An 11,754-nucleotide genomic window follows, 5' to 3' on the forward strand; every position below is an offset into this window, starting at 1 on the left:
AGCTGAAGCTCTGCAGGTCCCTGGGGAGCATCCTTGGGCTTCACATTCTCAGAGAGGAACCCTGTGTAGATGCTCCAGGGCCGCTTTGTGTCTGAAGCGTGCCAAGTGGGACAGTCAAGGGATTCCTTCCCAAAGCACGCTCCTGGTCCAAACTACATATTAACATAAACACTCTCACCACTATTAGTAAACTAACGGTAGATATTCTTGCATCAGGCTGTACTTTTAAGAGCAGGCCTGAGTTTATGGAAGATCTCCTTAATGGCCCTAACTAGATTATCCAAGCATCCAGGAGATGAGATTTGGTACCCTCCAGGTTATCTGTAACTACCAAGTCACCTAGAGAGGGATTTTTCGTTCACTCCAAAGTAAAATGTGGCCCATTGACACGTTTTAAAAATCATGTTAGCGGTTACTTGATTTTGGCCAAGTACGAAAGGTTGGATTCCTGCAGTAATGCCAAGCCCAGTGCTGCAGCCTCCCCTGCCCAGGGACTAGCAGCACCACTTTGCAGTTTGGCAAGCCTGCCTCCAGCGCTGCCCGCCCTTGCGAACTGTAACAGGAGCCAAGGAGCAGCCAGAGTATTAAATACCGTGCCAGGCTGGCAAACGCACAGCAAATCCCTCAGCATCAGGGGCTCCCCCGAAAACACAGAGCCAGCTCTGTGCTCAGTGCCTAGACCCCTAGGCTGGAGCCCAAGAGTCTTCATCACTACTTTAGATTTTCTCAGAATAGCTGCAGAGCACCAGTAAATCAGTGCTGGCGTGATTAATGTGAAGAGAAGGTTTCAGGGAACTTTATGCAGCCCTTCATTGTTTATTTTTCCAGATCTTGTTTAACACAGATGAGAAGGAAAGTGCTTAAAAAGGGGGAAAATTGTAAGCAGCTGATTCCAGTTGCACTTTTGTCCCTTGCCAAATTAAAAGCTTAATAGGACAGGCTTTGGTTTCAAGGCATGAGGGATGTGGAAATATTTACACTCGTGGTATCAAGGCTTCAGCCATAAGGTTCAAGACTACAGTGCCAAACACAGTGAGAACACATTGGAAAAGGCAGCACACATTTCCAAAGCAGAGGAGAACATATGTTTATTGCAATTGTTAGTCATAACTTACCTGAACAGAAAAAAAATGCTTTGGAGACGGCCTTAATCTTTGGAGCAAATTACCATACCTCTGTCCCAGGACTGTTGCAGGATACAGACAGAATCCTGGACCTTGCACAAGTGACTGAAACAAGTTAGAGACTGGATTTACTGTAAATGCACCATGAACTGCCCTATTCATGAGCACCTGTTTAACTGGAGACCCAAAAGAGGGTCAGAAAGATTCTTCCTCTGTTCTTTACATCATGCCTTGTCCTTCATGACATTATAATAAAAAGCTAATGGTTTATTCTAAGGAAAACAGTTTTACAAAATCTAGGTACTCAAAAGTCAGAAAATATCAAAATTAAAGTTGGTTTTGGCAATTTAAGTAATATTTCTCTATAAATGTGTTAAATTCAAATTTCATTTCTTCTATTTGCTTCTCAAATAACTAAAATTTACATAGCTTTAATTTTGTGTAGTTGAATGTGTTAGGCAGCAAGGCATTTAATGTAACAAATACTGCTGCAATTCAAAATGGAAATGTAGAATTTTCAATTGCAAATTATGGCATTAGGAAACTGAAATGTAGCATTGTTCATACCAACCATGACAGTTGTTTCCAGTGCTTCAGAGCAGCTTTTTTCAGTTAAAAACCTGATACTAACCCCACTTAAATCTTTAATGAACTTCCATCTTCAGTTATCTCGCTTTGGTCTGTAACAAATTACATTTCTTTAATGTGCATTACATTTTCTAATGTCTCTATTGACAACCATTAAAGGATCCTCAAAGTTCACAGACTAAAGTCTGTTAAGTTCCTAGCAAGATAGCTTTTTATTTGACTTTACACTGCCCAAAAAGTGGATAAGAAAAAAAAAATCAGAAAGCAAAGAAGTAAAACTGAAATCACACAGGAAAGAAAAAAAAAAAAAAAATGTTAAGGGAAAAAAGTTAGCAAAACCATCCCTGATTTTGGGATCAGAATACATGTTGATTTTTGTAAAAGTTATATAAGATACATGTGCTTTTTTCTTCTTTCTCCTTTTTAAACCAGTTCACCATCATGCTTTGTGCAGAGAGGAATGGTGGACAGACATCTTTAATATTCCAATTATCCCAAGATTCAGAGGCATGTCCTGGAATCCCTCCACAGTTAGGTTTTTATTAAAACTACTGCCAAAATATAAATATGCAGATGACCTACAATGAAAGAATTAAAATGAAAAATGTTTCATTCCCACCAGAAGACAAAGCCAAAATTAAGTTCAAGTGAGCTTTTTTTTTCCTCCTTGGGGAAACATGGCAGGCCTCATCAATGAAAACACTGAAATCAAAAGCCCTCTGTATTAAAAATAATTAAAAGCTCTCATATAAACATGAGAAGATGCTCATACAGTTTTGTGAGGGAAATTCCTCTGAACTTATTTCCCTCAAAGTTAATAACCTTGGTGCTGTCTGACAACAGGTCAGGCTAATAAGGCCTGTAAATATGTAAGGTGTGTTGTACAGCAGTTGACCATTTGCACTAGGGTTGCTACTTATAAAGCAATAGGTAACCTGGTATATCAAGAGTACTACAAAGTAACCTTTAGAAGTGAAACTTTTTAATCCTACGTTTTAATCCTCTGGGCATGAATTGCTTCTGGAACCTAGAGTTTAGGAAGGCCTGGTAAAACTACGTATGGATAAACAATGCCATTAAATTTGCCTTAAAAATAGCTTGAAATAGTATATTTATTTCTTCACAGTATTTTTACATGCACATGCTTTGTTTACACAAATTACACTATTAAATATTTAATGTTTGACTTCCCATAACTCACTGATTTTTGGTAGAGGAGTATGTCCTGAAATTGGTGATTTTGGGGCATATATAACAAGAAAGTGTATATTTTGCCAAAAGTCACTATATAAGCAAGCTGGAGGGATGACATTCCTGCATCAATGATTTTAGTAATACATGATATGGAAACAAAAAACACCCCAAAATTCTTTTGCAAATCCTGCTGAAGGTATTGTCATTGACCTAGACAGATATTTTTAGAACACAAGTCAGCTAAACTTCAAAGTCTGCTTTCCTGAGATATGAAAATTAAGTGAACTCAGAGTCTTTTCATCCTCTTTCAAGATCATTAGTCTTGTTACCACATATAGCACTTCTTAAAAAGTAATATTTCAATGCTAAATTCAAAGATCAATCATCCATTGAAGAGACATGTGAATACATGCTGACACATCAGGATTGTTTTAGCATCTAAAGCGCAAAACACAACTATGTCCTCACGCAGTGCACTGTCTCCTAAAAACGTGAGTGGTCTGCCAGGTACACAGTGCAGATAGGAACTCCATCCTCTGTAATTCTGGGCTGATTTAAACCCAAGTTGTAATTTTTTACTTAAGAAAACCAGCAGTGTGAAAAACGACATTTTCATAACCATCCATGCTTCCCACAGTGAGTGATACAACAGCTGCTTCCAAGATGGCAAAACATTTTCCATGTACCATTACCACAGTTTTTCTGCCCCAGCGATGAAAAGGTAACAATTACAACCTTCATTACTCAGACCTTGAGCTCAACTTTTTTTCTGGTCTTTTCCATAGAGTGAAATCTCTCTCACAGCACAGTTCTCATGGAAAACCATCTCTATAAAAGAAGGGACAAGTCTCCTGTTCTTTTGACACAGACATATATGGCTTTCACATACCAAAGTGACCTGGAGGGTCTAAACTCCACCTTTGCCTCTTGCTCTCCAGGCATTTCCTGGCATTTTTGAATGTTCAGGGCCAGCCACGGGGAATTGCCAGCTGTATGGAGCAGAGGGAGACTGGGGCTGTCACCATCCAACAGGCTGAGCACAATGATGTGGACACAGAGTGGCAAACCAGAGATGGCTCCCCTGCTGTGCTTGGGCACCAAGCAGAAGGCACAGAGAGTCTGTCAGTGCTGCAATAAGGGGCTCATGTAAAACCAGTCCTTGCTCCACATGGGATTCAGGTCTGGCAAAATTGTCTTTCATATACAGAGCTCCATTCTGTGCAGAGGAGCAAGTGGCTGAACTTTTCCCCGCTTCAGGAAAACACTCTCTCATTCTTATGAGAAAGGTAAGCAATCCACCTGGCAGAAGAGCCGTGTGAAAAAGTTTTGATTTTGCTTCTGAGGGCCTTAGCACTGCAGGTCAGAGTCGAGACTCATGTGATTTGAGGGAACAGTGGTGGCACAGCGCTTCCACGCACACTCACAATCTGGGTACATCTTATTCCAGGACAGCAGAAATCCCAGGTGCTTGGCATGATGCAGCACACTGCAGTGAGGCAAGAGGAGTGGGGGAAATTTTTTAAAAGTATTGATGGCTTAATCTCACAGGGAAAATTAAATAGGGGGGTTTTCAGGTGAGGAAAGCTCTACTTCATTGCAGCTATGCTGCAGTTCTGTGATGAACCCCAGCAAGGGGGGGTTCCTCCTGGCCCATCACTTCCCTGTGCCACTGGAGCCAGCAGTGTGATGGGGAGGGACAGCAGCTACGCCTGCACACACACTAGCACAGCCCAGCCATACTTCTGAGCCCAGAGCACATGGCCCTGCTCACTGCTGTGGGCTTGAGACACAAATCACCAGACACAGAAGTGCCCACCACCCATGAGACCAGAGCCCAGGGACAAACACAGCACGTTGAGTCTCAACTCTGACCTGCAGTGCTAAGGCCCACAGATGCAGTGAAGCGTCCTCAGGCCCAGAAGAGCATGAGAAGAATCTTCTCCATAGACAACACCATCTTTGTATCACCTCAGCTGAACGGAAGGGCAAGATTTTGAAAGCTTAGAAAGAAAAACTGCAGTCTATCAAGACTTCATTGTTAGGGAACTGAGTCAGCCTAACGCTGTACATACACTGTGGCACCACAAACTAGCTGGAACAGTAAATGTTTGCTATTCCTGGTTTCTTTGATGTTCCTGTATTCATCAATCATGGTATAGAATACCTCAAAAAAGAAGATATCACTATTCACATGCCTTCTAAACTAATAGCTCACAGACAATTATAGGCCTTCATTGTTTGACTGTTTTAGTGTTGAGCAACATATCTCTCTCTTCTTGCATCAAAACCTGTTTTCTGTCAAAAAGGGGAAAACTGGCATGGTTAGATGAAGGAGTTTAATCTACAAAATGACATATTCCTTACTCAGCTTTAAAAACAAACAGTAGTAAAAGATGACACATAGCACCACTCACTCTGCAAACAGAACAAAGCAAATAAATCTCAATCTTCTGTTGGTTTTTCACCAAGCACACCTCTGCTACCCTGGTTTCTTAGAGTACAGCTCAACTTCCTAGTAGCTTGGTGAAGTGCTGGCCAGCACCTTTTTTCTGGTCAGCACAAACTTCCAGACTTTACTTCCTTGTCGCTGAAAGAATGCAGGAAGGCAGCAGGTGCAATGCAGGCTTGAGAATCAATAAAAGGCAGGGGGTGGGGGAGAGCAACGTTTTTCTGCCGGTTAGGGATAAAGTTAACTAGAAGACTATAAACAATTAGAAAACACCACCACAGCCAAAAATCTACGATGCTGTTAAGGATTTAATGCAAACTTGCCCTCCCAGAAGACCACTTGTGTGTGTGTGTGTGTCTGTGTGTTCTGCCTATCTCCATATATGCACTTCGCAACTCCATCAGGCACTTGGACTAGGCTGGAAGTGACTTCTGAGCTTCCCTTCTACAGTCCTGTAGCCACGAAAGCAGCGCGTGAACCTAAGGATTCCCTACAGGGCATCCCGCATCTCCTCACGCGGTACCCAGAGCTGGGCCAGCACCCGAGCTCCTGTAGCATTCCAAACCGTGCCGCAATCAGCCCAGCACCGTGACTGACAGCATCCAGCAGCGACTTCTTGCGAGAGCAGGAAAAGCGCCAGGCGTTGCCGGGAAAAACGAAACGCTTTTCCCGGTGACAGCAGCCCGACCCCCGCCCAAACCCGCTCCCACCGCGGGCTCTCCGCGCTGCTCCCGAGGCCCTCGGGCAGACACGTCCGTGCCGCCCAGGGATCCGCGCTGCGGATGCCGCCCGGGCCCGCCGCTCCCGGCGCGGCTCGCAGCCTCACCTGGTCCAGCGGGATGCCCAGCAGCGCGCTCAGCGGGTGCAGCAGGGTGGAGCCGGTGGTGCGGTGCGGGGCTCCGGGTGGCTCGGCCATGCCGCATCCCCCCCCTCCCGCCGCCGCACGGCCCCGGTGCCACCTGCGCGCACCGCCCGCCGCCGCCGCGCCCGCTCCGCGCCGCGCCCGCCCCGGGGCCCTCCCTGGGGCGGGGGCGCCGCCGGCGGCCGGGGCGGGGCGGGACGGGCTCCGGGGGCGGGAAGCCCTCGCCATCCCCGGGGCCGCAGCTGCCGCGGGCCCCGCGGGCTCGGCTCGGCCGGGCGCGCACGGACAGCCACAGCGGAGCCTGCCGGCCCCGGGCTCCTGCCAAAAGCACACGCTTGTCCGGCACCCGCAAAGCCAAGGTGCCCGCTCGCAGCTGCCCCGAGCAGGGGAGGGCTGGGGTGTCACAGCCAAAACAGCCCCAAGAAGTATTTATTTACTTGCTTATTTATTTATACAGAGACCCTTCACAGGGGGAAAAATGAAAAAAATGAGTAGTAAGCTTTAAGTGATGTGTTTATCTCGCAGCGCAGGTCAAATATGGCCATTAAAAAGGTACTTCTGCCAAGCTCATCTTATCTGCAGGAGTGTTCTTACGCTTGCCCCGGACAATGTGGTGTTGTGTTGCGAGGAGAGCTCGGTCAGCGCTGCAGGCTTTCTGCTCAGCTCACAGCTGCTGGCATGCTCGGAACCTGGAACATCCCAAAGGATCCTTGAGGGCTCGGTTACACACTCTTCAATAGGCCGGTCGTTTTCTCTTCAAGTAATTGCCAACTCTGGTAGCTGAAACTGTAAGAGTGGCTTTAAATAGTTTGTACCATGTTCAAGTGCCCTGCTTTGCTTATGCTGGGCAAAGGAGCGCTGTGCTGGAACACCCAGGCAAAGGCTGTTCAGTGGGGAAGGGGATTTACAGAAACAACACTCTCAGTACCATTGTAATGGTGACAGTTTGAATGTACGTGAAAATATACACATGCATACATGCACACATGTACTTTAAGTGGAGAAAGTAAGAGGTTTGGAAGAACTGGATAGCCATGCGTGAGAGTTCTTAACGTTTTATGATATAAGTTGCTCTTTCCAGTTTAAAATTGCCAGCCTGAAACTACCCGGATGGAACTTTCCATGGGCTGTGTCTGCCACAAGCAAACTGCTTGTTGAGTTTTGGCTAAAATCATTGATCTGCTTTTGGGAACAGAATAAAAGTGATATATGACACACACAGTACAGATAATATCAAAGATTTTTTCACTGTGGAAATCTTGTACCTCTGGGAGAGTGACTTCAAGTTTAGATATGGTCATTTCCTTGGAATCAAGGAAATGCCTTTCGCTGTGCTTGTGAAACTGCTCAAGAGTCATCAACTGCCAGAGTTCTGGAGTGAAAGCCACACATAATCCATGTGGATACTCAGGGGGCCAGCACATGATATTTCTGAAGACCATAAGCATTCTTCTCCCCTTCGTATTTCCTCTATATGACTGGACTCCACCTATTTCTGCCTGTACAGGAGCAGGATGGGATATCACACAGCTCCAGGCACAGGAACTGCGTCTCTCTCTATTCTATGCTCGGCCATCTGGGCTTTGTGTGGTGGTGAAAACAGCTGATCTGGAAAACAGCTGGAAGGAGGGAAAGACAGATGGAGAAAGTCAGGCACAAGACCACAAGAAGGAAGGAGATGGCAACTCTGAAGTGATGTAGCCCAAGAAGCTCGGTGAAGGGAACTAGAACAAAGCTGGCTACAGATACAAAGGAACAGAGCAATCACTTTGCCTTGTACTGTAGCCATCAGGACTTCCAAGATGGAAATTTCGTCTGGAATATCATGTTTAATAGCCACTCATAGGCCTATCTTACATTTCTAATATATTTTGAATTAACTTATCGTTTTGACCTCCACAGTATCCCATGGGTTCTGCTGTTTAATTATGTGCTGCATGAAAAAGTACTTCCCTTGGTTTGTTTTAAAGCAGCTGCCTTGTAATTTCACTGAGGGCTGTCTTGCTCTTGTGCTCTAAGAAATAAACAAGTAATCATTGCTTAATCACCTCCCCCATGCTTTTCATAACTTCATATACCCTGAGTTGCCTCTTGTCCTCACTGAGGACTCTAGTTAATCTCCCATTACGTGGAAATTATTGGTATCTTTGTCCTTCCTTTTCACCCTTTTCTGTTTTCTTTGAAAAGAAGAGACTGAAGTTTTGCAGCAATGAAATATGTTGGTCTTCATTCCTTTACCAAGAATCTCTAATATCATCCCTAGTGAATTCAAAGTCTATTTTCTCAGAGACAGTAGGTAATTTACAGTCTAATGTGTATGTATAATCAAGATTTGCTTTTTCATACTTGCATTAACCAATACTAAATGTTAACACTCTTTAAATTTCACCATGTGTAACATTGTTAAATCCGTTGCAGCTCAATAACAAAGCTCTGAATATGCTGAATTACTTCATATCCTTGCTAACTTGGCCTTCTTATCTCCCTTTCCAAAAACTTAAGGTGTTCAACAGGACATATTTCTTTGTATGAACTTCCAATTAAACATTTTTTCTCCTCCTTCATTTATTTTCTTTTAAAGAGCTAGTAAACCAGGGGGAAGTATTTCCTGTGATTCTGAGATTATTTAATGTCTTTGGGTGTGAAACCTTGCCCCTTCTTGTATCTGGAAATACAAATATACTTTCTTGACAATATCACTCTTAGTATTTAGAAAACACTAATAGATTTGTGATGTATAACTTCTGTACAATGACTGCAGTTTCCTCATTATATCATAGTTTTCTGTGGGTCTTCCATGACTAAAAGACTCACAGACATCAATAAGAGTAATTTAAAAGCTTAGACTAAATTCTAGTACCATCCAATATTATCATTTCCTTTCATGGGAATATGAAATCCCTGTTTCATTTAAGTTTTAAAATTTTCCCCCTCTATTTTCTTGTAAGAAAGACAGGATAAATTTCTTCAGAAAAGCAAATCAGACTGTTTGGAAATAGAGATATAACCATTTTATCATTCACCTTACAACACTGACAGCATGAATTTTATATCAGTTTCCTTTTTTTATGGATACCGGTTGTTAATGAGTAACAAATAATTCTGAATTAAAATTAGAAATTAGGTAAGAAACATACAGGTGGTCTTGCTAATAATTTCTCTGTCTAAATTTGCTGTGTTTGATATCTTCGCTCAGTTTTACTTGATAAATACATTATTTTGTTAAGCTTATCTAATGTTATTAAACTTATATGCAGCTGTGAGCTTCTTAAGACTTCTTTTCTTGTTTTGGTTTTATTTTTAAGTAGTTTGTTATTAAAGAGAACTAGCATACAGATATTCCTGTGTTCTCTTTCGTATCAAGGCCTATTTGATAGTAAATCTATTTTTGAATGACTAACTTTACAAACCTGGCAATTTTGCAGCTGATAGGATTCTCCCATAACTAAAACATGGAAAAATCCCAAAAATATTTGATAGTTTTCCTATTGCAACTGTGAAAGAAAATACATTGACAATTGAGCTGTTACACAGTTATAAATGCAAGACTAGTGGCGCAGTTAAACTTGCTCAGGGAGTTTTTTAATGCCACAGTTCAGGTTAGGCCTGGGTTATTGGTATGCGTGTACTGTCCAGGCAGTACTCAGCAAATGACATGAGTTTTATCTGTTCACTGGCAATTCCTGGGAAAATTACCAAACTTCTACATGTCTCCCTGCAGAGACTCCTAATTTCAGCCAAGCATTAAAGCATAGGCTTAAATCCCATGGGACTGCAGTTTTCATTGAATTTTAACTAATGCTTTGGTGTCTTGGCATGTCAGATCCAAAATAAAGTTAGTTTGTGGGAAAAAATGGGTGAAAATAAGGAGAATATAATCCCCTCTCAGTTTCATCTAAAGTACAGTGAAATAAACCTGTGTGCGGAAGAATAAAAGAGTGAGTATTCTGATCACTTGAAAATACAGGGAAAGGATTGTTGCTGGGATATTTTGATTGACTACCCCAAATGTACATTAAAATAACCATTAGATAATAGATGTAAATACCAAATGAAGTATCTCCAGGAAGGGTGTTTTTATTAAGTAGTTCAATCAGAATGATTGAATGGGATGCACACAAGGAGGTTCTGTTTTGGGTGCCTGACAGCTTTCAATCTAAGTTTTAATCAAAAGAAGTGCTGTGGACACGGCAATAGACAGTGGAGCCATCTGCTCTTTGTAGATTATTCTCTGTGTGCACGTTTGTATCCATTAACTTATAGATGTGTGTGAGTGCTGAAACTGAAGGCATTTGCTGTGTGCTCACACACACTGCACTCATAAGTCATGTGCATATTAATAGTTTAATCTTCTTATGATGTTAGTGATGGGAAAATATTATTGGTTGTAGCTGAAATTTGCTATAGTTACACAAGAAAATATACCTAAATCTAGTGATAACCTCATGGGAAGGGTGCTCTATCTTATGCTACGTGAACACTTCAGTGCTTTGCTGAACGAAGCTCAGAATTCTTGAAGCCTTGAAGTAAATGGAAAATAGTGGCCTAAACCCAACTGAGAGCTACACGGGTCATAAGGAAGTGGACAGGACTTGGAAAATTCAAAAAAGAAAGTACAAGTCTTTGCTATCACACATGATACCAAAACATCAAAAGGGTTTTAGTATTAACTACAGTGCAGGGAACATCTGACTTAAACAAAGGGGTTTCTTGAAGCAGTAAGCAGACTTCCAACAACTTCTGTGGTTACCAAGAATGCCTTTAAATGTCCATATTTTTCTTGCTGTCACCTACACCTATGATGATACTCTACCATTAATATTTGCAATTTTATAAATGAATCCCTGCTTTTCCCTTGTCCTCAGTGGGAACAAAATTTAATTAAAAATTCATGTTCTATTAGTTGAGAGCTTCTACTCTTTAATTCTAAAAGGGTTTCAAAAGTTTCTTCTTTGGACTAAACAAGAAATAAACTAATTCTCTGTAAAAAAATTCACAGTTCTGTATGTCAAGAAAATGAAGTTTCATGATTATGGTTAACAGATTTCAAAGGCACAAGTTTTATGCATACTATTTATACTGTGAACTCTCTGATAAGTGTCAAATTCAATGAATTTCAATGTATAAACCACTGCCTTACAAAAGTCTTTAAGAGTAGTTTGACTGGACATTCACTTTCATGAACTGGACCCTAGCTTTTGTACTAGCTCTGATATGCATATGCAGCAGGTGAAGAAAAGTTCCAAATCCAAATTCCCTCCATAGAAGAATTTTTCAAGCCATTTATTTTCTCCATACTCAAAAATATGAAAATATTTATCTGAGGCTAAATTCCTTTCAAGAACTCCTGAGTTACATCCTCAACACTGGTGGTTCCCAGGAAAGTGGTGCTTCTACGTTCCAGGAATCCAGGTGTAAAAAAGCACCAGCCAGGTCTTTAAAGCACTTGTGGTACAGCCACCTGAGCTATGCCCTGGAAGATGAAGAATTCCTCTCTGATTCAGAACTTTCCACCTACCACCAAAGTCATGGTGAGG

The 11,754-nt window shown here is 42.2% G+C and overlaps 1 protein-coding gene across 1 annotated transcript in view; it reads right to left on the bottom strand.

Moving 5' to 3' along the window:
* MBOAT1 (membrane bound glycerophospholipid O-acyltransferase 1) overlaps positions 1-6,315 on the bottom strand; it is a 56,216-nt gene extending 49,901 nt beyond the window's left edge. Inside the window, exon 1 of the mRNA XM_005525341.3 lies at positions 6,182-6,315. Within this exon, the coding sequence (XP_005525398.2) occupies positions 6,182-6,271 (90 nt within the window). The 5' untranslated portion in view covers positions 6,272-6,315. The remainder of the gene's footprint in view (positions 1-6,181) is intronic.
* Between the last annotated feature and the right edge of the window lie 5,439 nt (positions 6,316-11,754).

Source organism: Pseudopodoces humilis, chromosome 1 (genome assembly GCF_049639895.1).
Source record: "Pseudopodoces humilis isolate 2021_Gansu_Grassland_sample_001 chromosome 1, ASM4963989v1, whole genome shotgun sequence".
In the NCBI taxonomy this organism is placed as follows: Eukaryota; Metazoa; Chordata; class Aves; order Passeriformes; family Paridae; genus Pseudopodoces; species Pseudopodoces humilis.